General features: G+C 35.9%; 1 protein-coding gene across 1 annotated transcript; it reads left to right on the top strand.

Moving 5' to 3' along the window:
* The first annotated feature begins 22,948 nt into the window (after nt 1-22,948).
* On the top strand, nt 22,949-23,491 carry LOC149161544 (RING-H2 finger protein ATL2-like). Its single transcript, XM_089434910.1, has one exon. It carries the CDS (start codon nt 22,949-22,951, stop codon nt 23,489-23,491), a length of 543 nt encoding a protein of 180 aa, XP_089291036.1.
* Nucleotides 23,492-27,205: the final 3,714 nt, after the last annotated feature.

The raw sequence follows: 27,205 nt of genomic DNA, 5'->3' as shown, positions 1-27,205 counted from the left end.
GTTGGAGCTCGGAGTTGGGGTGGAGATCACGAGGAAGGCCATTCAAGGTTGTCGACAACCTTCCTACAAAACCGCAATGCCACCTTGGCTGTCTCCTTGCCTTCATCTGCGTGGTTTTGCTCCATTTAATGTCAAAAAACCTGAAATAAACATGTATTAGCCACCTAGGAATAGTGACTGCCCTCCTTCCTACAAATAACATGAATATACTAAAAAATGATGCATAAGTGATGAAAAATGAAGGGTTGAGCAAGGGTAAGTAGGCCAAATGAGCCCAAAATGTTACCAAATTTGGGGCTCATCAAAATGCTCAAAGGATAACGAATGACATAAAATAGCCATGCATGCCAATTATAGGATGTAGAAAAATCATGAAGTACTATTTCCCTTGTCCACCACCTTTTGGGTGAAGGAAAAAACACAATGAATAGATAAGGTGAGATTTTACCAACACGAAACCTCAACTATTGCAGTTTCTATGGGAATATGGAAATAAAAGCCGATTTTTTTTCCTTTTCTTCTTTTGGCTTATGAATATAGCAACGTTATCCATAAAAAGTTGGTAAAAGTAGAGTGTGTCATGGTGTGATAGTAAACTAGTATAAGAATGTTGCTTCTCCTTTTAAAACACAGACTATCACAGTGTTCGAGTGAAAGAAAACGATGGGTTGATTTTGCTTCCTCGACTACGATTAGAAGGTTTTCAATATAGCATGCATGTTTCTTGGGAAAATCTAGATCCTTGAGTTATGGGCAAAAGCAGCGATGCATGCCAATTTCAAAAAAATCACAATCACTATTAGGTGTGGATCGAGTAGCTCCACTGTCACATGAGAATCAAAGAAAAGCCAGAGGTTTCTTCCTTGACAAATCTGCGGTTTCATTATATGGCTTGCTCATCGCAATTTAAAAGGATAAGGGATAAGTTTTAAGGTTCAGATAATTATAATCGTCATTGAAAGCATAATGATAATCCTCACAATCCACCAAGTATTTACATTCCTAAGCATTAGAACTAAATAAGCCAGCTCGATCTTTGTACGAGCAATCTCGATCTCAAGCTGTGAGAGTCGAGCCTAAGTGTGAGGCTGTAAGAATGAGAAGGCTTACCCACTACCGTGAATGTGAGATAAGGAAGATCGTGCCATCACTTCCAATGTGTGGAGATCGATCGTTTTGATAATAGCGGTGACAAATACTTAGATTGTGGAGCATTATTCATTCACGTTTTAGGTGGATGGACAATTTATTTAGTTCAAATTTTTATGAAAGCCAAACATTTTATTTATTTAGTATTATTTATTTATTTTTCTGATGATATTTTTGATACTAGAAGAAGGAGAGATGTAGTGGTAGTCTAAAATAAAAGCGGGAGATGTTGTAAATGGCGAGCATACGTGAAGAATGAAAAATGGCTTCCTTGAGTATACATAAGAATATCGTGTTGCACATTAAGGTTTCAAAATACATGTCTGCGCCTTTCAGTAGTCTGCATTTGCAGCTGATACCTTCTCGACTTCTCTGATTTTTACAATTAAATGCACCGCTTCATGGCGGAGGAAGTCACATTTTGAGTGCATGAAGAGTCTTTGAAGTTTTACTCTGATGCTGCAACCAAAATAATGGCATTCTCCCAACAAGGGCCTAGAGCAGTTTGTATTCTTTCAGCCAATGGTGCAATTTCTCATGTGACACTTCGACAACCATCAACTTTTGGTGGTACCGTAACTTATGAAGCATATTTCATGTTCATTCCTTCGAAGTGTCGAGCGTCAGGTTCAATTCAAGACGTGGACACGATGAGCTGGAACTATGTTTGGAAGAGAAGGACGGCATGTCCACTCCAAGAATTGACATGGAAAGAAGTAATATATTGTGCTGTGTGAAAATTTTTGTATGCACTAGGAGTGGCACTGTCCAGATTTCCGTATCAGAATTCCAGGTGAATTACACTTTCACTTACGTGAGTTTTTTTTTCTTGTTTATGTTGTAAAGATGGCATGAGTAAATTTTGTGATGCATATAAATTGTACTGCTTTTGTACATTACTGATACTTAGGTTTAGTAAAGTTTTGAATTAGTTAAATATGTGAGTTTAATCCAATTAAAAAACTTATTTTCATGAAATAACATGTAAATTTAGAACTTCCTTTGGTCCAAAAAGGTTCTCAAAACAATGTTAAAGTATATGTCTCTGACCCAGGTAACTTGTAATGAATGTTTTGTTCCAACTAATATAATAATACCTCACATGCATTCACATGCATTTCATGCACATGGTAATTTATAGGAGGAAGAGATGTACTTTATGCTTGGTCATTTGTGTATTAGGGTTTTTGGAGAACCTTGGATTTTCAAAGGAGGTTTACTAAATGTGCTATTCGGACATTTTTGGCACAATCTATGGCTTTGAGTCTATCTATTTCCTCTTAACTGTTTGTTCAAGGCATAAACTTTTATCGAATAGAACTCTCAAAATATTCACCAGGAAATGATAGTTTATTAATATATAATGTTAAACTACAAAAAAAATCTATGTGTTGAGGTCCTTGAATGCAAAAGAGAATTCAAAATTGTGCATTTATTAGCCTATGTTGACGTCCATGAGCATACATATGCATTGGAGAGCATTAGATTAAAGAAGAAAAACTTGGGAGAGTGTTGATATTTTTTTTCATGTAAATGGTGAAGCATAGAAAGATGACATTATTACTATATAGCGTAGGACATATTTTAATGTGATAACATTGAATGTGTTCAGGTTCGCACTGAGTTTATTCCTTGGTGTGAAAATTAGAGGCATTGCAATGCAAACACTGCATTCTTTTCTTAATACCAAATAGTGCATTCATTCTCTAATGGAGCAACATTGGCATTTAGGGTTTTATGCTCTAATTCATTGCAATGTTTATTCATTGGTACAAGGTTTTAATGTAGTAAAATTGGTTGATATGTTGGTCAGGGAGATTTGAGAAATATACAAACTCATTGTTTTACTATTCTCCTATATAGTTATTACAAGCTCTTTGAGACATTGTAGCGCTTAAATTATGAAATAAGAAATTTGGGTGGCAGTAACGAATGATGTATGGATGTGTTATAACTTGAATGTAATTATAACCTATTCATGTTATATGAACTTATATGAAGTATAGGAGCATTGATTTCATTAAATGATAATGAAAGACCACCAATCACAGTGTAATGTAATAACAACTGTGGAAAACATGGAGAAATCCGTATTAAGAAATGAATTTTTCAACCTATAATTACTCATCCACTAAAAGAAGAAAAAATTGATATGATTCATACGTAGGAGAGTTAGTGGGATTAATAAAATTGTTTGACAAGGATGTGGATTCCATTTTTAAAGAATAATACATGCAGTAGACCATATTGGCAAGTGCCACTTACATTTAAGACATGGACATTGCTTGGTTTATTTTACGATAAATCTGCTACAAAAATTAAGTAGTGAAACATTATTAGCATGCATGAATTATTAGGTGATTAAGATAAGCAACAATGAAATGCAAACTATGAGGAATTCTCATATTTTAAACAATAGATTAATGACACCTTGAAAGGGTTATAGTTAGATTGGAGGATTAACTTAGTAGGTATTAATTCCTACTGCTATATGAAAATCCTTATAACCAAATCATTAAGGCCTATTTAACTATCTTCCATAATAAACAAGTGGCGAAAAAGGAAGATGATAGACTGTGAAGGTCAATGCCATAGTATATGATACTTATGGTGAGAAAGGGTGAGGATGGTGCAATAATCATCCACTCTCGAAGGTTTCATAGTATAAGAATTTGTAGATGCAGTGTAATTAACAAGGTATAACAGTTAATAATTCTTATCATGTCAAGGGTTATGCACAAATTGTAGTTTTCTATTGTCTTTTCATCATAGCATTTTAATGTAAAGATGGTTATGGCTTATTGGTAGAGTATGGTTGGTAGGTGGTTGAGTGTTGTAAAAATGACTAAATAAGGCATGATATTATGTATTCAAAGATGGTTATCTTGAAGATGTTGATTGAGAAATCTTGTGAGCATTTTATTTGTTGTTTATCAACATTGATGAAATTGACATATATGATCATGACGTTGACATTATAGTTGGGCATGAATTTCTTTAATAAAGGAAGTACATGGTTGTATCATTGTTTTATTGTTGTATGATACATATACTCACGTATTTTCATCGATTGTTTATTATGTTGTTATCATAAACTTGATTGAGTGGCCATCAAGATAAACATGTTGTGGAAAGAATCATGCTAAAAACCTACACATAATAATGAGGCGTATGAATCTTCCATGTAATAACATGGGTCTACAGTAGTATAGCCTTGTAACGATATTGTATTTATAATTTGGTTGATGATAGATTACAAGAATTCATGGAAGAATGAGTCTTGAGTTCAATTGAGTTATACAGAGATTGTTGGAATTTCCTTGCAACTCATGACAGATCCCAGTATTGGTCTTGGGTTTTGCAAAAGGGAAGAACATGATTGAAATAATGATCATGTTGGTAAATTATATTGTGGAGTTTTTGAGTTGTTGAAGCATAAAAAGGGCAATGGTAATTCATACGAGATAAATTAATTAAGATGAAAAGATGCATGAATACAGTACTATGCTACTGATATTGTGTTACAGCGACATGAAATCAAGAAATGATCTACACTTGACATAAAACTCTCTTTTTTTTTAAATGAGCCATGCTCATGAAAGTTCCTTATAAACTAAGTACAACTGTTTTATTTACTAGAAATAGATAAAGGAATGTTTGACATGATACTAACATGTGGAAAAATATGTTGATAAAGTTTATGTCATGCAGGTAATACCATGAGGATGGTATGATAGGTGTTAGCACAGATGGTACTATGTACAACAGTATATACGGTACCTGTATGATTACATGTGTTACATGATTGAAATATGATATGTATATACCTTGTGTGCAGGTATGCATAAAGACATTAGGTAGATGTATGGCAGGGAAATCAACCTGGAGGTTACACAGAAGAAGGAAAGTAATATTGATATAAGTATCCAGGGTTAATTTCAGTTTGGAATACATACAATTACGATGAATATATATTGTTATGTGAACTAATCTGTTATGACCTTGCAGGCATATTAATGTGGAAAATATGCTAACTGATGTATTGTATGCAGAGAGACTGCAAGAAGTAGGTGTTTGACAAGAACACAAAGGCTTGGAAGAATGAAAGCAGAGAACATGCATTCTTCAGATAAAATAAATGATAAGCAATAGTTTCTTTAGTAATATTAAGTAACATATTATGATATTTATCATAGTTAAAATTTTGCATCTATAAATTCTCACAAATGGTTTGAAAACAATGTTACAGGTAGCTATGAAAGGAGAGCACTCCTTGAGACCGATGTATCTATGGAAGGAGATGTGTTGGGAGCACTCCTTGTGACTAATGTACATCAGAAATATTTCATTATATTGAAGAGTCATCAGAGTTGTTGATTCAGAAACTAGCTACCTATGGATGAGGACATGATGTAGCGATACACTGAGGATGGTGAAAAATTTAAGGGTGGAAGTATGTAACATCCCTCCCTTGTGTACTAAATTATTGTAAACCTAAGATGAGTTAAATCTAGGTGTGATATCCTTCCTTGTGTGCTAAATTATTGTAAACCTAAGATTGGGAAAGCTAGGTGTGATACTGGTGGGCCCCAATATTGCAGCAATAATGTTGCAACTCCTAGGACTCCCTTCTTTACTTTTATCAACCCGGTAGTTCATAACAAACTTGGAAGCGACGGTGCTGTATGCACAAGTACTAGCTCTTACCACGGCTGTCACTTGGTCAGCTGGCATAAGTCCGCTAGGAGCTTAAGCCAACTTCTATGATCTCTTAGAAGAAGCTTTTTAACTGATGGATGAAAGATAACTCAAAGAAGGCTAATCTACTTGCAGAAAGAAACTGGAAAGCTGAAAGGAAACGTAAACCCTAGCAAACCCTAATTTTACCAGCTATCCCTACTGATGCAAGAAAGAGGATGCAAGCTACTGAAATAGATGACATTTACTTCTAGGAAGGTAAATACATGTATCTAAGCTACTTCTACAGTAACATCTGAAAAAAAAAAAAAAAAAAACATCTTTTTGTATTTTTGAATAAGTTGCGAGAGTTATCATGCATGCGATTTGACTATTTTTTACTGTGCAGAGGTGGATTGGTGAGAGGAAATGCTTGGAGGAGGTCGGAAGGTTCAGAGAGGGCCTAAGGGGTCCCTAAAATCCTTATAGAGAGTCTCAGAGTTTGGCTATCAAGAAACCTCATTCGTGAGCCTCTACAGGAAGTCTGTAGGGGTTCTACATGATGTTCTGGAATTTCTACAGGATGTCTGTAATTTTTCTACAGGATGTTCAGAAATGGGATTTTGGAGGGTTGATGAAGGAAGAAAGGTGAAGAAGTGGGTATGGAGGTTAGAAAAGGGTGTGAGGAGGTCCAAGACTTGGTGGATGGAGCTGAGGAGAGATGAGGATGGATAGATTTGTTCAAGGAGAGGTAGAGCAATGTTGCACAACAATATGGGAATTTAGGGCAGAGTGAGCAAATGGAAAACGTAAGGCAAGGATTATAAGTACAGGATGAAGCAGGCAGGATTGATGGAGAATGGGCAGATAAAGAAGGATAACAGGTGCTCTGCAAGTTGTTTTTCAAACGAAACAAACAAGGATTTGGAAAATCAAAGACCTAGTTACGTTAGTCTATTTTTGACCTAGATAATAACAAAGAAATGGAACAGAAGTTTATTTGTACTGAAATCAGATGAAATAACTATGCAATGAAGCAAACAAGAATTTGAACATGTAACCAACTTCTACAATTAAAAATGGAACACTAATGATTGCATGGCGAAGCAAAGATAGTGTTTTTGGTGGTAGCAAGGTCACCTTGATCCCAACTCCTGATCCCACTGAGGGAGAGGTGAAATCAGAGGTGCTTGATGGCCATTTTTTTGAAGATCTTCCCTGTTATTAACCTATCAACTAAATCTGAACATGAAAAGACTTTTTTAATCATCAAAAGCAACCTAAATAACAAAACAAGATTTAAATCTAAATAGCAGATTTTATTCTAAGAATGCAGCGAAAACACATAAAAGTAGGAGGTACTGGGCACTTGAGATGGGCCCAACCCCAAGAGCTACAACCTCCTAAGAGAGATTTAGAGCTGGTGCAAAGCTGGATTCATCTTTATTGATCAAAAGAATAGTTACATTCCAAAAACTATCCACAAGGAAAACTTGAAAATGTGCTGAAATGCAGAGCTAACTTACTGCCTAAAAAATGACTAAAAGAATGACTAAAATCGAACTACAAACTAGCTAACTTCTGCATACAAAGTGAGTAACTGAAATGAAGCCCTAAGTCCTCTTATTTATACAAATTGAGGACCCCAACAGCCCTCCTAAACTTTAGGAACTCGACTGCCAAAACTTGTAGTTAACAACACTTTTACTAGCACTTGCTTGGCTGCCCTTGTGATAATTGATTTGGTGGCCCTTGAACTCCGAGCTGATGGTGGAGAATTCGAGGTAAGGGCCCATAAATGAAGGGGACACCTTCCTACAAATCCTCCACCTTTTTCTTCCACGAATTTGGCTGCCAAGTGCTCATTTAAACCTTTGATTTTGTCTCCAAATTGACCAAAAAGACTACATAAAGCACACATTAGACTTGTTGGCATAATGACTAACCCAATTCACTCTATTAGCATAAATACAATAAAAAACATGCAATAAACTAATGAGAATGGTGGATTAATTCGAATTAGGAGGTTGAATGAGCCCATATAATTATCCATTTTTGGGGCTCATCAGATACCATCCTTTATGGCTTAAACTATTCTAAACCTAAGTTGAGGAAAGCTAGGTTATACTTAATATGTAAATCAAATGTTTTTATTACATAAATTAATAAAATAAATCATTTGTAGGGTGGAGCATCATGAGAGAGGAGATTCTTGCCAAATCCCATTGAGGAATGGGATAGAGATGAATCTTTCATGATAAGGCTTCTAGATGTGAATGTGATTCTATATAAGATTGGATGGATTGGTGATCCATTTTATGGATGGGAGATAAAGATCCATCGGACCTAAAAGCTTTGCAGGAGATAAAGGCAAGTTGTTATGAGGAAAAGCCTTGTAGGAGATAAAGACGAGATTTTCCAAGAAATACCTAGGCAAATGGAAAAATCCATAAAAGTTGGATGCCGCTAATGGAAATGAAATCATGAAAGAAGGTATTAAATACCTAGTGCATTGATCAATTGAGGACAGTTGATCGTTGGTAAGAACCTCGACTCGAGGGGAATCAAAAGTGATTCATGGTTGGGTGGTGGTGCTCCTCCCTCCAAGTGAGTCTTTAGTTGGTATCACATGCGTGGATTGTACTGTATGTTGCTCCCTATCCTACAAATGGTTTCAACGCTTTCAGTTTATTGTTTTAATTGTGTGGGAGAATGATATCTTTACATGATGAATGATTTTGATTGTAAGTTTGTAATTATAGATGTCAATGTACCGGTTATCTAATATATTCATTGTGATGAAGTACACCTAATGAAGGTTCCAGTGTCAAGGAAAATAGTGTGCCTCTAACTTATGTGATATTATTTATACATTAAGACTTTAGTGCAAGCGAACAATTATGGATTAATGTTGTTAGTTGTGTAATGATGTAATATTATTTATGCCCTGCATGAGTTATATCAATAATCTTCTGCATAAGTATATTAGATGCAATAGACCCAAAGCAATATCCCATTACGTGTTGGTGAGGGGGATTGTCAAATATTTTAATGGGTGTATGCTATGATTTCCTTTTTCCTACAAAATATAAATGGTTTTTTTGAATTATAAACTATGACAATTGAATCTAAATGCCTACATCCTGGTACCAATTAGGGACAGTGTAGGTATTCTTGCATGTGCATAATAGAAAAGACAATAGTAGCTTTGATTATGCCTAAAGTATGATGCATGCCCATGATAGCAGAAAGAGATGTAAGAAATGTTCTATTAATGTTACATGGAATATTGCATGAAAACATTAAAGTTGTTGTAAGGGTTGCATGTCAAGCAAGCATGTGATATTACACCCAAGGCATATGATTCTCCACCTTGATATTTCACAGTAGTTATGATCCTTGGCTCATTGGGCTCATGATGACTGTGAAATCTTAACTGTAACTAAGACAAAAATTTTAAATTTATGGGGTCCTAGAGGCTATTTTCCTAGGTAGGCTAAGGAGGTTCATTACAGGTTGGTTGGAAGAAATTAATCACAATGTCAAAGTCAAGCAAGGGTGTTCCTTATCTATTACCCTCTTTGTCATGTACATTGATAAGCTAGAAGAGTGTCTGGAAGATGCAGGTTGTGTTGGCCCCACACTCACTCGTATGATAATAACTCTTTTCCTTTACCATGATAATATTTTTCTTGTAGCAAAGATCCATTAAAATATTGGAAAGCAACTCAAAATCCTCCAATATTTCTGCTCCAAGATGGGAATAACTATTAACGTTGAGAAAACTAAAGTCATGATAATTAAATCGAAAAAGATCAGCTATGACACTTTTATCTATGACAATTTCTTCTTGGAGGAAATTCCTTCATACATATATATTAAAACTAACATTCATCACAATTTCAATTGGAATTATAGAATTAAGAAAATGATAAGTGGAAGTTGGAAGATATTTGTATTTGGGATTAAAAAAGTTTCTCCTCGATACTCTTGTCACTCACGTTATTTTATATTGATATTAGTTTTTGTGTTGTAGTATATCTAGAGAGTCCCAGAGGAATATTGAACAAATCCAAAAGAATTTTATAACCTACAACCATAATATTAAAGGAGATGCTCCTCCCCATTGAAAGCATGGCTAAATGTAGGTATCTTATGTATAAAAATATGTTATACAACATTGATGCCAAGAGATTGCCTAAAATTGCTTCTAACACTAGTTAAAACCCTGACCTTTGTCTCAAGTGAGGGTGGCATAATGATACACAATCTTGCTTGGAACATTGGGGAATAAATACGGAGATCATATTGCAAAATCTAAATAGTATTAAAAATATTTTTGCTTCGAAATTTAAGGAGAAATTGTGGGGGAAATTAAGAGATAGAGTAAAACCAAAGGATAAGATATTATAAGGAGGTGAGCAACCCTAATCTTGAAAACCGAAATTATCTTTCTACCTTGACTAGTGTTATGAAGAAAATGAACATTTCCAAGATAAGAACTAATTCTCATGAGCGTCATAGTGAAATTGGGCATGAGTCAATTCCCAGAATGACATTAGGATGAAGGATTTTGTCACTTGTGATATCCTAAGAGGATTGAAGACTAAAAGAAATTTCTCTTATATTGTCCATATTATACTCACATTCAATCTAAATTTCAAAATATTTGTCACACTACCAACCTTCTTTACCTTTTAAGCCAACAAAATTATGTTTCTTTTGGAATGCTTCTCTCAATTTTTTAACATATAAATGAAATGGTAAAAGATTTCAATTAATTTCTTACCTTCTTAAGGTTTGATAGATATTTATCATCATCATCATCATCATCACCATCACCATCACCATCACCATCACCATCATCATCAAATTTTATGTAAATTTATAAATTAAATATGCATAAGAATTTTGTTATCAAACTTTTAATATTTATTATTAATTATATATCTATATATATATATATATATATATATATATATATATATATATATATATATATATATATATATATATATATATATATATATATATATATATATATATATTTTGTTATCAAACTTTTAATATTTATTATTAATTATATATATATATATATATATATATATATATATATATATATAATCTAGTGATACAAATCTTTATCAAAACTCTTTCAGGAAGAACAATTTGCAAGTGAACCTGGAAGGGGAGGCTGATAAAAGATATAAAATATGAAATACAAGCACATATAGGCATATCAACAAGCATGGAAAGCTTGATATATGCAGGACAAATTTTATGAGACCAATACACAGTGTAGGACTATGGAATTGTGACAGACTCAACCATCACCCTAAACACGAGGCTAAGAGGTTGAAGCTTTGGATCTAACTCAAAGGGCACAGGTTCTTTCAAGGATGTGGTCAAAGGGAAGGGAGAAGCCATAATCAAACTAGCACCACCACAAGATCTACCTGGACCCTACATTGTGGAGCAAAAAACGCAGATCCCAATACTGATAATCTCTCTGCCTGAGGTAAATAAATTTTATACTAATTTTTATATGAATGCTGTCATATGTAGATTCAATGACTTTTGGCCCAAATCAGATGCATTACAACAATGGATCTTCTCCACATGGACAACAAATTGTGACATCCATTTATGCTCCAAAGGTTTTTTTATGGTGAAATTCGACACAGTCAAGGAAAGGGAATATGTCCTCCATGAGGGACCATGGTTCTAGGGCAATGCAGGAATCTTCATGATTCCTTGTTTCCCAGGTTTTGATGCCACAACTATGGTAGTTTCAAAAATGCCTATTTGGGTCAGGATACACAACCTCCCACTACACTTCTGGCTACCCAAAGTCTTTGAAGGATTGGGGAATGCGATAGGAAAATTCCTCAAGCTAGACATGGAAAGAGTCTCAAGAGGCATACATACCTTTGCCAGAATTTGTGTAGAGGTAGATCTTAGTCAAGGCTTACCTGATAGCATAATTCTAATCCATAACAACACACAATGGAAACAACCACTATATTATGAGAATATGACATTCCGATGTCATGGCTGTCAACAAAAAGGTCACCTTTTTAGTACTTGCCCACAAGCCAAAAAAGACACCAGAAGAAATAAGAAACAAAAGAGGATAAGGAGGCAATAATCCCTCCACCAGATCTTGATGATGTCCTTATTGAGGAGGAAGCTATGGAAAAATAACACCCCATTCCCAAAGCGAACAATCAGACACACAAGGTGCTAGAAACTGAGGAATTTGTACCACATGATATGATGGACTCTTTGCCGGAGAAGATACCAGACACAACGGACACTAGTGGAGCCAAAAGACACCATTCTTCAAACCACTCCGATTCAGACAAGGAAAATCCTCGCCTTGTGGAGGACACTTCTCTCGTACTGTTTTCATCCTCGCCAACTCAAGGGGAGTGGTGAAAAGTTGAGAAGAAAAAAGGGAGAAAGCATAATTTTCTCCCCAAATGTACATTATTTTCTTCCGGTTACTTTCTTTCTAGTTTTTTTTCTTTTTGAAAACAGTCTATTGACCTACTTTTGGATATGTGCTTCAGCATCTACAAAATGTAATTTTGTTATTATTAATAAAATTACAAATTTTCCTATGGGAAAAAAAAATTATAATCTAGTATGATAATTTTTATATTAAATCTATGTTGGGAACGCAGATGATCACCTAGAAGTACATCAATGTTCATCCAATTTTGTTAATATATTCTCTTGATATGTTCTATATAGCACAATTTCTTCATAGAATTCATACGAAAAAGAGAAGAAAGGCTCTTTGTAGGTGTATACCTTATAGAATCTCCCCCTAAGATACAAAATTTACAACTCATTTTTCCACTAATCAGAAATGAAGATGAGACTTCCCATGTGATGCACAGGATCATTTAGATGTAACAACTTATTTGATGATCGACCACTAGATTTGGTGGATGCATTTTGACAATCCTCCATTCTACTCAATTTTACCTAGAGCTCCATGAAATTCAACTGCAATTCCTCATTTTTTTAATGCAAAGTCTCCATTTCATTATCTTGATTTGTTGATTGAATTTTTGTTTTTTTATGAGAATCCATTAAGGATGCAATTGTAGTTGTTTTCTCAGTATCCTTCATGTTTAGAGTCATGAAATCAATTTACATGGAGTCCATTCTCTCTATCAACTGCTACACAAATACCTCCATCTCACCTTTATTAATTTTATATGTTGATGTCCAAATCACTCCAGCTTTCCCACATTCATAATTCATTGAGGTAGAAATCCCACTCACTCTGCAAATCTAGTTCCTTTTGGGCCTTATTTTCCTTCTCTATTCTTTCCTAAATAAGCCTTGGTGCTCTAACAAAGACAGGAGAAAGGGAGATCTTCTTTCACAATTGAAACTAAAATTTTCATTTCCCAACAATTTTTTTCCTGAGGGAGTTACATGAGATATATTTTTACTCAAAAAGTTTAGAACACTAGTCTAGGGTAGTTTCCTTTACGTAGTGCAGGAGTTAGCGAGGGTGAGCTTGGTTGTAACTATACGACCAATGTCAATAATATTCTGAATTTGTTTGTTTGCATGACCACTTATATGCATGTTCCCATTCCTTCTAAGTAGGGGGAGCTCTTGCCAATTCACATCAAAGTTACAAGAGAGGCGATCGAGCTTTGCCACTGACGTAATCTAGAAACCTTCTTACTTTTTCCAAAGGCATGCCCCAAAGGCATATCACTATAGTTAGAATTCTTATATGCTGGAAAATTGAAGCATGTGGAGCCTAGGGAAAAACACCACACTAGGCGTACCTTTCAACATCATAATATTTCATTAAATACCTACCCATAAGGATGACATAAAGTCACCAAGTTGAAAATGCCTTTGTGCTTACCATTGCCAAGGATTGTTTCATTCTATCATTACTCTTGTTGTGAGTTTGTAGTGTGGAGTGTGGGTGGAAATGGAGTATGATTCCTCATTGGGAAAAATTTCCACTCACGTCTTCATACATTAATGATTTCCCATTCTATGTAATGCAAAGCCCCCTGAATGTGGAGGCCTTTGGATTTGCTCTGTGAGTTTGATTTATCTGAAGCTTGGTTTTATGATCGATTTGGCCTTAGTTTGATTGTGGGATATTTAGCTTTGGAAATCGATCGATTTTCTTGGGGAGGTCAAATGGTTTTGGTTCCTCTTTAATTTTTTATTGCTGTTATTATTTCTTCTCTTATAATAGATCCCCAAAGGGGTATTTCCTCTTTGATTATGCTGAAGAATAACTCAAGGAATTTGAGAAAATATAGGTTTCCAGAATGGGCACCCAGCCCATCAAGTGTCATATGTCTAGGTAGGGATGAAGAATATTTACTTTATCAAATTCATTTAGTATAATCTAGGATCATCCACTTGATACCCTAATCCATCTTCGAGGCCTAAACCGAAGGGTTCTACCAAATTTACATCCACGATTTTCCACCAAATATCATAGGTATATGGCTAACAGTGAAGGAGTATTTACTCTATAGAATTCTTCATCCAATATCATCATGATCGTCCAATTAATTTCCTAATCAATCTCAAACCCCTGCGTCAAATGGTTAAAACATACATAATTATTAAGTTCATCAAAGACCTTCCAAGATTCTTCATTCAAATATGACATGTCAGTTTCACCAAATACTTTCCATTTAGATTCATAAAAGTCATTAATTGTGAGGAGTTACATTCACTATCTTCACCCAATATTATCCATTAAAATGCCTCACATTCACTAATAATTGCCCACAGGGACACCTACGGTCACTGGGTGGCTGCTACATCCATAGAAATATCTGAGCTTCATCAAGGGTATCAAGCCCGTAGCCAATAGCTAGGTCTAACCCCAAGGGCTTTGGGGAGAATTGACGATGTGACCTCCCGAACGGCGAGGCACTTATTTGACCAGTTGAGCTAACCCTTGGGGCTTAGTCATATATCAAGTGGCCTCTACTTCCACGGGTAGTAATCCATCAAAAGTGCCCTAATATATCAGGCCTAACCCCAAAGGCATCGAGGAGATTTGCCCTTGTAACCTCCCAATAAACAAGGTACTTAGCAACAAAAGCTCGACCAATTAAAATATCCCTAAAACTTCTATATTAAAATATATTACATACACTAAAACAACAATAAAAATCTTAAATTCAATTCTTCTTCTTTTAAAAAATATATTACATTTAAAAAACAAAATTCCACATTTACCACTACTTATCCATTAATATATATCAAATTTAGTAAATACACAAACCACTCTAAAATAACCTCTTCTCTATACACATAAAATAACCTCATCAATATATATCAAATTTAGTAAATCCACAAACCGCTATAAAATAACCTCTTCTCCATACACATAAAATAACCTCATCTCTGTACACATAACAGCATCCACCACCCTAAACTCTTATATAGATGACTATCTTTCCACATACGATCCCACCACATTACCACCATAAATTCAATTCAAGACACGAGTAATGTCCTTATACACCAACCATAAGTTGCAGGTGGACATTATTTGAAGTGGTTAAGAAGTTGACTCTTTCTTCTTTTCTTTATATATATCTATATACATAAAACACACGAAAGGAAAATCCATTCCTTCATTGAGATGGCTATCTATTTTGTCACGTAACATCCTGCACCACCATAAACTTATATAGATGACTATCTTTCCACGACAAATTCAACGCAAGAGTGTCCTCGTGCACACCAACCATAAGTTGTAGGTGGACATTATTTGATGCGGTTAAAGAGTTTACTCTCCTTTTATATATATAACAAATAAGGAAAATCCATTCCTTGAGTGAGATGGCTATTTATTTTGTACCATTGAAAACCATTAATATATCTTTGTGATATCCGTTCATTAATGAGTGGGGTTGTATTCTTTTAGATATTTAACAAACATAGGAAAAAATATTCCTTCAATAGATGGCTATTTATTTTATACTGTAAAAAAACGAATTTGGCAATTAATAATTAGATTTGAGCAAGTATATTATTTAGTAGTCAGCATATCTAACTCTCTCACATTAAATCCAACTCATTAGGAGATAAATAACCAGTATATAAAAAAAGAATTTGGCAATTAATAATTAGATTTGAGCAAGTATATTATTTAGTAGTCAGCGTATCTAACTCTCTCACATTAATTCCAACTCATTAGGAGATAAATAACCAGTATATATTGGTTAGTGTAATAGCTACCCATTAATAAATTGAGGCTGGCAACAGTTAAATTTGATCCAATACATTATCTAGCTATGAAGATATACAACTCACCCATTAATGGATAGATTGTTAGACATTCTACAGTTTTAACAATGATTCTTCATGCGGAATAAACTCAAAGAATCATTAAACTTTATTGCCCAGGGATACGAGTTACCTCCAGCCATCGGTGATGTATTGATGCAGGCCACAGTCCACAAGCTTCTCCTTCAGCACTCCAGCTTCTGTCCAAGCAAAAGAACACAAACTTCTGAAGGCACTTCCGAGCTCTGCTATCTCAGCTAGATGGTGTAGAACTGAAGGGGGTTGAGATATGAGCTTGGGGACCAACAGATAAACATATAGCTAAGCTTCCATCAAGTTTCTAAATGCTATGTTTTAGAAAAACCACAAATCAAGGTAGAGATGAGATCAAAGTAATGGACCACTTTAGTAGCTCCCAATTATTAATTTAGTAATTGCAGTTGATTTTCTTAACTTAAGGAAACTACTGCAGTTGGTTTCCATAAGTTAAGAAAAGCTGCAACTCCATAAATCAAGGTAGCTTTTGTGTTAAATTAATGGAGCTTAACATTCTCCCACTTGGTCCATACTTCCAAACTTAATGTCTCAAAAACCATTGACAATCTTTATTAAGTAATAGATACAGGAATCATGGCGATAAGTCCTCTTATGACGAGTATTATCTTCCATGTATTACTATGCATTTATTCTTATTATAATTTATGTGGCAACAATATCTTAATGAATAAACCTTATGTTTATTCTTGGTCCTTCTTAAATGAATTTTCTCAAATAAACTTAAGGTGCACATAAATATGAGAAAAAACATCACAATAATTAAGAATTTCATTAACATTGTCCATACAATGAAAAAACTGCATAATGGAACCAAGTCCCATATTCAATACATGATCCTTGAATTTAAACGGTGGCATGCCCTTAGTCAAAGGATCATTGATCATTAACTCAGTGCTGACGTGCTCAATGACCACTTTATTTTCTTTAACACATTCCCTTATAGCTAAAAACTTAATGTCGATGTGTTTATTTCGACTCCCACTTTTTTAGCCATAAAACCAGCAGTTGAATTATCACAATATATTCTCAATGGCTTAGAGATAGAATCCATAATTCTAAGCCCAGAAATGAAATTCTTAAGCCATACACCATGTAAATCAGCCTCAAACAGGATGTACATAAGCATGTAGTCTTTGGTCCCTTGAAGGTACCTCATTACTTTCTTTGCAGCTCTCCAGTGGTCTAAACCTGGATCACTCTGACATCGTCCCAACATTCCCAATGGGAGCTACACTTGGTGAACAATCCTTCATCCTGAATCTCTCTAAAATTTTATTAATATAGGTTCCCTGTGACAGACCCAAGTTGCCTCGAAATCTGTCTCTATGGATCTTAATGCCAATGACATAAGATGCCTCACCCATATCATTCATATCAAAACTTTCAGAGAGGAATTGTCTCACCTCATGTAGCAAACCCTTATCATTGGTTGCTAGCAAAAGGTCATCCACATATAAAACAAGAAAACAAATTTTACTCCCACTAACCTTCAGGTATATACATTGATCCATAATGTTTTCTACAAAACCAAAAGAAGAAATTACATTATGGAATTTCAAATACCATTGGCAGGATGCTTGTTTTAAACCATACAATGACTTCTTGAGCTTGCAAACCAATTGCTCACCATGACTAGAGGGGAATGTCATTTATGAAGAAGTGTTATCAATCATTAATGAAGAAGTGTTATTAATCATCATCTTTTAGTGCCAGTGTGAACATGCATTGAATCATATGTGACATTGTTTTGTAAATTAATGCAGTAAAGACCATTAGACAAAATACCATTCCCAACATAATCAGATTTATAGAATAGACTGAAAGATTTTTTTCTGAAAAGTTTAAGGAATATCCAAAAGGTACAAGCCTTGAGACTAAGATCAAGTTTCTAGAAAACTTGGAACATAAAAGGTCTTTTCTAACTCCAAAACAAAACCACTACTTAAAGCTAAATAACATGTTCCTATAGCTTCCACATGCGAGCCCATCTTGTTTCCTGATAAGATGCTTTGCTCACTTCCCACTGGCTTCCTTAGGTTCTGCAAACCCTGCAAGGAATTCGAAATGTGAATTGTTGATCCAGAATCAATCCACCATGTGTTAATATTAACATTAACCATATCAGATTCATAACAAACAAACGAGATTACTTCCTCAAGTTCGGGAATGTCAGAACGAATTTGAGAGAAATTTGCAGGTTGTACTACTGCATCAAAATAAAAATCACATGCTTATGTTGAGGCTTAATAAACTTTCATGTTCTACCAATGTAAAACATGGTAAAAAGAATTGAATCAAATGACATGAAAATTGCCTGTGGGCTAAATTTTCAATTCAAGCAGATTCAATAAAACTTTATGAACTTTCATGTTTTACCAATGTAAAACATGCTAAAAAGAATTGAATCAAATGACATGAAAATTCCCTGTGGGCTAAATTTTCAATTCAAGCAGATTCAATAAAACTTTATGAACTTTCATGTTTTACCAATGTAAAACATGCTAAAAAGAATTGAATCAAATGACATGAAAATTGCCTGTGGGCTAAATTTTCAATTCAAGCAGATTCAATAAAACTTTATGAACTTTCATGTTTTACCAATGTAAAACATGCTAAAAAGAATTGAATCAAATGACATGAAAATTGCCTGTGGGCTAAATTTTCAATTCAAGCAGATTCAATAAAACTTTATGAACTTTCATGTTTTACCAATGTAAAACATGCTAAAAAGAATTGAATCAAATGACATGAAAATTGCCTGTGGGCTAAATTTTCAATTCAAGCAGATTCAATAAAACTTTATGAACTTTCATGTTTTACCAATGTAAAACATGCTAAAAAGAATTGAATCAAATGACATGAAAATTGCCTGTGGCCTAAATTTTCAATTCAAGCAGATTCAATGAAACTTTATGATAAAACTTATTAATTCATAACTCCTGTGGGTATGTTATGAAATTTTATCCTAATTAATCACATAAATATAATAAAAATTCCTGTGGGATAAAATTTATTATATTCAGTGTAATTAATTACAATTTAATGTCTAAATAATCTTTATGTGATCTTGCCAATCAATATATAATTTTATTTAATTAAAGATGCTTTGGCTACTCTCTAATTAATTAAAATTACACGGATCACTAGACATTAATTTTGTTTCATAAACAAAACTTAACCAGAGAGAAAAATAATGTTTACTGAAAGGAGTAAGTCAAAATGACATTTTAATAAACTCCATAAAACTGTAATAATTCTCCAGCAAAATCAAAAGCAGTCAGTATTACCGAAAATGACTACAAATTGATTGTTCAATTTATAAACTAAACCTGGAGTTTATAAACCAACAAAATAGACCAGCAAACAAGCTATTTTGATCACAAGATAAATGGAATTAGGAGACGCAGCTAACGAATTCAAGAATCATCATATAAACATATATTAAATAGCATGGCACACGCTAACACACAAATTGTGCAAGTCTTTAAGGCTGCTAACTGCACGAAGCCTTGCTACATAAAGACATCCATTTGAAAATATGGCCAAGTTTACTCTTCCATAAAAATGCTCTATCACCTTAAAAGGTTAAGGAGCACTGGATCTTCAAAAAGTGATATAAATAAAAAAAAACTTCATATAGCACTTTTAAAGATCTCGTGTTTATTTTTATCAAAAGGAAACCTCTTAGGCTATAATCCCAATAAGCGTCCACAATTGAAAAAAATCCATTTGAGCTTACCATTAAATAAATAAAGAATGGACTCCATGTCATAGATCTCATGCCGAAAGCCGGGGCTTCAGGGCAGGAGATTATCATATCATTGGGTTCTAAAAGCCTCCAAACAGTTCCAATTATAAATTATAAAACTGCAAATTTGAAATATTCAAAGACTAAACTATTTCAAATATCGAAATATTGAAATATTTAGGAATGCATAAACTATTTCCTTTAACATGACTCATATCAAAAAGAATAAACTTCACAAACATTTCACGTTTATACCCGAGACTTTGGTGAGAGCCTTTATGTCATGAATGTTCTTGAATGAATCAGGTCATATATTGACCTTTCCATTTACTTTAAATATACAATTTATAAAATCATGTAAAGTTATATAACCAAAATATATATAACCGTGGAGCAATTTGAAATTAAAAGGAAGGAAAATGGCCTCTAAGCCAGCGCTCAAAAATACAAACAATATAAGACATTTTATACATGCATTTCACACAACCGATGGACGCGGTTTCTGTATCTATTTACGCTGCCATACCCTACAGTCAATCGCGCATATTCATATGCACTGTCAAAACACTAATGGTCGAAAACACTGCAATACCAATGCAATATCAACGCTACAATGTATATGCTCCAAAAACAATACGTTTGTTTCCTTGCTGCTAATATATTAACGTTTTTATAATGGCAAAACTATTTATCCAATGCTATACTGATTTTGATCCATATGCTATTTATCCAACGCAAGATATGCAATTGCATGGAATTGGAGGATTGTATTGCCATTGCTGGGCATCAAAGCTTCCTTGGGGCATTGCTCGGCATCAATGTTGGGCCCTTTTGTAATAATATTGTGACACCATATATTAATGCCACCACAAATAACTTTAATATATATTAAGAATTTAATACATTTATCAAATTTAGCACATAAATTAAACTCAAAGTACGCTTCTCCACCATGTATTATATCACTCATTTGCAATATATTTAAACCATCATTTTGATAAATAAATGAAACAAAATGGGGAACATGATGTGTTTGTTGAACTCATATCAGGTTAACATCAACCGTTTCAATGAGTTAAGTTCATATCTGGCATCCAGCAATCGAACCAGTTTTAATACGTAACAGGGCAACAGCAAACGCTGAACGGGGCGATTTAACCGGCCCAGGAGCAGGACCTCCACATGGTCATTGGCAAAATTCCCTGAATCAATACTTCTTCGGGCGCAGACTACATTTCGAAGAAGGGAAGAATACATAATTATTGTTTAAGGATATACGATTCCCAAAGGATGGACGTGCATAATATTTGATGAATTCTCCAACTTGGACAGCAAGTACTACACAGACCCTCTTGCTTTCAATCCTAGGCGATGGCAGTATATTATGAAGACATGTATGTTAACGTCCACATTGCTCAAGATACGGCTTCACGGATTGCTGGCATCAGACTTTGGATAACAGATGAATTTAGGCATTCGTGACAGTGTAAGTCGGGTATTTGATTACTTAATGGGAATGTTGAAAGGGAAAAAGCCCGTCTTCTAATCCCTTTTCCAGCCCTCTAAAAAATATAACAGTTTTCACATTATATTCAGTTCTGTAGCCAAACACTTGCACAAGAATGCAAATCGAGGATGCGCATGCATGGAGGGCGTCTAGTATGTGAGGGGGAGAACCGGTAAAAATAAATAAATTATTAAAGAATACTGTAATGCATAACATTCCAAATGCATTCACCGTAGTGGCCATTGCTTTGCAGTGAGAATCTGTAATTTTATTTGGCGGATTCTGGATAATCTCGGCACACTCAAAATCCATAAACCCACTAATTTATATCACTCATTAAAAGCACTCATCAACCTTCAAACCACTTCGGCACCAGTTCCCTCTGCCCTTCAATTCTACCCATTCCATATCACCTTTGCCCCAATTTTCATTATCTTTATCGCCGTAGACAGTAGAAGACAACAATTTGCAGTTTAAAAAACATGCTAACAGTGTTAGCGTTGGCTTCACAAAAAAAACTGCACGTATATTTTCCATTGATCGAAGAAGCACCAGCTTAGAATCCTCATGCTAATGCTTCATGCAGTGAAAAGTATACATTTTCAAAACGCCTCTCCACAATTCGAACGCGGATTCATATCATGAAACCTCGAAAAAACAGAACTAATTTCTAATGCTATTCAAATCGCACACCAAGGCAGAAGTAAATTAAGGCTCTGATACCAACTGTTAGACATTCTACAGTTTTAACAATGATTCTTCATGCGGAATAAACTCAAAGAATCATTAAACTTTATTGCCCAGGGATACGAGTTACCTCCAGCCATCGGTGATGTATTGATGGAGGCCACAGTCCACAAGCTTCTCCTTCAGCACTCCAGCTTCTATCCAAGCAAAAGAACACAAACTTCTAAAGGCACTTCTGAGCTCTGCTATCTCAGCTAGATGGTGTAGAACTGAAGGGGGTTAAGATATGAGCTTGGGGACCAACAGATAAGCATATAGCTAAGCTTCCATCAAGCTTCTAAATGCTATGTGTTAGAAAAACCACAAATCAAGGTAGAGATGAGATCAAAGTAATGGACCACTTTAGTAGCTCCCAATTATTAATTTAGTAATTGCAGTTGATTTTCTTAACTTAAGGAAACTACTGCAGTTGGTTTCCATAAGTTAAGAAAAGCTGCAACTCCATAAATCAAGGTAGCTTTTGTGTTAAATTAATGGAGCTTAACATAGATATCACAATATATATTCTTTCCCTGACAAATTTCGTACATGTACGTGTGTTTTTTAAGACTTTCAATCGTATATACATTTTCAACCCGATGTCGGTGTTTTGTCGATATTTTAATGTATGATGTCACGTCTCGTCTATTCCTCATATTTTACTGTATGTGTTATGATTTAATTTTAACATCCCATGCATATGCGAGAAATGTTTTAAATTTGTGTTTGAGAATTATGTTTATTGCCAACGAAATCTAAGATAGATTCAGCCCCCGGCCATGGACGCTTCACCGCCTATAGATCCCTCACCGCCCATGGATGACGACCATCTTCACGGATTCCCGCAGCCGTATTATGGAGCTGGGGACAATTTGAATGGCCAGCCGATTGCGAACAGAGGGCTCACCCTGGGATCGACTTTCGTGGTTGTTTTCACCGTCTTCTTAATCCTGTCATTTATCTGCGTCTATGCCAGACTCCGCCGCAGACAACACCGGCGAAGGTTTTTGTCTGGCCGGACCAATATCTCTCGGCGCCGTCGATTTTTATTCGCGTGCGAGGATCCTTTGAACATCTGCAACGTGGCTTTGGACGCGCGCGTTTTAGAGTCTCTGCCCCTCTTCGTCTATAAAGCGCAGGGCTACAAAGACGCGCTCGAATGGGCAGTCTGTCTGTCGGAATTCGAGGAGAACGAGAAAGCCCGCCTTTTACCCAATTGCAAACATAGTTTTCACGTAGATTGTATCGACATGTGGTTTCATTCGCATTCTAACTTGCCCAATTTGCAGAACGGGCACCCAGCCGAGACAGAGGGGAGGTGATAATATTACCGATGAGATTTCCATTAACATACAATTGATTTCTTCAGGTAATAGACCATCGTCCATCGGACCGGGACTTGAACAAGGGGAAACGAGGTCTTGTAAGATTTTTGAGATATACAGATCTAGATCTGCAAAACAATAAACAAGCTTGCAAGAGAAGGAAGGAAGCGAGCAAGAATTGAGAAAAGAATAAAAATAATTCTACAATATTAGTTTTAGAATAAATACATAAAAGCAACTAAGTTAAGCTTAGTTGTACATGCAATAACTAAAGCTAACTAAAGCTAAGTGTGCTTTATCTTATGTTAATGTGTACATGTGCCACATGCAAGCAATAAGTTAACTGGAGCTAATCTAGGTGCATGTACACCAACACAGCTAGTCTAAGTGCATGTACACCAACACCCCCCCCCTAAGCATAACTTAGATGAGTGTGATGCAAAATGAATGAGTCCCGGCAACACGGCCATTTTAGGTACCCATATACAATGCATAAAAAGGAGGAAAGAGGGAAAACCCAGTGGGAAGAAAAACCCCCCTCAAAATATAATGCAAAAGTAGAGAAAAGACAACTGCTAGGCAGTCGTGTCCTTCACCCCGAGACGATCTCGCAGGAATCGAAACTTCTGCTCAGTGAAAGTCTTGGTGAAGATGTCAGCAATCTGCTCGGAACTAGGACAATACTGAAGATCGATGATCCCATCATGAATGAGTTCTCTAATGAAGTGCATGTGGATCTCGATGTGTTTGGTACGCTGCCGCTGCACTGGATCTCTGCAAAACTTTAGCGTACTTTGATTATCGCACCAGATGATAGTTGGATGATGGACACTAATCCCAAGCTCAGATAGGAAATGTTGTAGCCAAATTTCCTTAATAGTGGCATTGACTACTCCTCTATACTCGGCCTCTGCTGATGATAAAGCAATGGCAGCCTGCTTCTTACTTGACCAACAAATTGGGCCGGATCCCAAACTAAGTACATAACTGGAAATAGACTTGCGATCAATGGTGTCGCCAGCTCAGTCTGAATCTGTGAACCCGATGAGATTCAAAGAAAAATTGGCTGCATAATGAATCCCATAGGTGATTGTCCCCTGGACATATCGAAGGATGCGCTTTGCAGCATTCCAGTGTAACTCATGTGGCTCCTGCATGTATCTGGAAATTACTCCGACAGCATAGGAGAGATCAGGACGGGAGTGAGTGAGATAAAGAAGACTTCCCACAAGCTGGCGATACAATGTGCAATCAACCAATGGTGTGTCTTTGCCATTCTCAAGCTTTATCCCTGATAAGAAAGGTGTGGCTGCTGGCTTGCAGTCACTCATGTGAAATCGTGCCAAAAGATCTCTGGCATATTTTGGTTGAGAAATGGTAATGTCAGAATCACGCTGATGGATCTCTAGTCCAAGGAAGAAATTTAGCAAGCCCATGTCTGTCATAGAAAACCGCTTATGCAATGCAGTTTTGATGTTAGTAATGACAGAAGCTGAACTACCCCTTATCAAAAGATCATCTACATAGAGTACTATGATCAACAAGGAGTCAATTTTATTCAGAAAATAAACATTGGAATTAGATTTGCAGCGTATAAAATTTTGAGATAACAAATAAGAATCCATCTTTGCATACCATGCTCTAGGTGCCTGTTTGAGGCCATAGAGAGACTTCTTTAGTTTGCATACCAGAGATGAATTCTGCATGTATCCCAGTGGCACCTCCATGTAGATTTCCTCCTCGAGATCACCATGAAGAAAGGCATTCTTCACATCCATATGATGCACCTCCCCTCCTCTTGCTGCTGCAATGGAGAGAGCTAGCCGAATGGAATCCATTTTTGCCACTGGAGCAAAAGTCTCATCATAGTCAACACCATGTACTTGCTGAAAACCTTTTGCTACCAATCGTGCCTTATATCGACTAACTTGGCCATTTGATGCTTTCTTGGTCCGGTAAACCCACTTGCATCTCACAAGTTTGCGATTTGAAGGTAGCGGAACCAAATCCCAAGTCTGGTTCTCAATGAGAGACTTATATTCCTCATCCATGGCGGCTTCCCATTCAGGATGCCCATTTGCTTCTGCATAATTTTGTGGATCAGATCCATGCATCATATAAGCATGCATGGGCATGGATGGCTCCATAGCTAAGAGTGCTTGCGGATCTTCCTCAAACAGAGGGATAGAGGCAGGATCATCAAGGATATCACTCATGCTGCGCCATTTTTGTGTTGAAGGTGGTCGAGAATCTTCCGAACTACATGTAGAAGTATGATCTCGATGTTCAACAACTGGTGGTCTAACAGGGGTCACAGGAAAAGACTCATCTTCATCAGAATGCTGGTCTGAAGTTTCATCTGCATACTCATCAATGAGTGGTGATGAAAATTTGGTAACAAGTTCATATACTCGTGCATGCGAAATATCTTCGTCAAACTTTACACTCCTTTCAATAAAGAGCTCTTCAGTGTGGATATCAAGCAATCTGTACCCTTTGACTTCATCAGAATATCCAACAAACATGCATGCTTTGCTTTGAGGCTCCATAGCCTTTCTCTTCTCTGGAGGAATGCCGGCCCATGCTCGAGATCCAAAAATGCGGAAATGACTAACTTCAGGTTGCATGCCAGTCCAAGCCTCAAAAGGTGTTTTTCTAGTAACAGATTTATGAGGAGATCTGTTCTGGATGTATGAGGCACAATTAATAGCTTCGGCCCACAATTTCGACGGAAGAGATCTTGCATGCAACATGCAATTAGCCATCTCTTTCAAAGATCGATTTTTCCTTTCAGCCACGCCATTTTGTTGTGGAGTGTAAGGAACTGTATGCTGCAACTGTATGCCTGCTTCATCACAAAGATTCTTGATATCCTTGTTGACATATTCTGTCCCATTATTTGTGTGGAGTATTTTGATGCGTTTTCCAGACTGATTTTCCGCATGCGCTTTGAAAATCTTTAGATGTTGAAAAACTTCAGACTTGAGTTTCAAGAAGTAAACCCAAGTGAATCTCGTGTAATCATCTATAAATGACAACACATATCTTGCTTTGCTCATTGAAAGCACCGGAAATGGACCCATGAGATCACTGTGTACAAGTTCCAAAGGTGAAGAGGCTCTCCATGCATGCCCCTTCTCGAATTTTTCTTGTGGATGCTTTCCAAGAGCACATCCATTACAAACACCATCTGAAAATTCAATGGTTGGCAATCCTTTGACCATCCCTTGCTTACTAAGCTGTTGCATATATCTGAAATTCAAGTGCCCAAATCTCTCGTGCCAAATCCTACTTTCTTCATTTGCATGCGTAAGTAGCAAAATAGAATCTGATTGAGGAAAAAAATCAGAAAATGTATACAGACGAGATTGATCATTTACCTTGCCAGATGCAATCTTCAAATTGGTTTGCATGTCATAAATGCTCACGGAATCTGGGGTAAATTCCACTTTCCTTGCGCTGCCTGTGTGTGTCATCTAATACACTGAGAGAAGATTCACAGAAAGCCTTGGAATATGCAAGACATTTTCAAAACTTCCATCTTCGAATTGCACTCTTCCTTGTCCAATTGCTGCAACTGCAGAATTATCCCCCATGAGAATGGGAGGACCTGAGTATGCATGTAGAGAAGAAAAGGATTCCTTTGAAGAAGCCATATGATGTGAAGCTCCTGAATCGATGATCCATTCTTGTGGTGCAGAATGAAGAGCA

Source organism: Pinus tabuliformis, chromosome 5_2 (genome assembly GCF_031772625.1).
Source record: "Pinus tabuliformis cultivar Carrire ecotype Pingquan chromosome 5_2, CPIR1, whole genome shotgun sequence".
Lineage (NCBI taxonomy): Eukaryota > Viridiplantae > Streptophyta > Pinopsida > Pinales > Pinaceae > Pinus > Pinus tabuliformis.
This window is presented reverse-complemented; position numbering and strand designations above follow the sequence as displayed.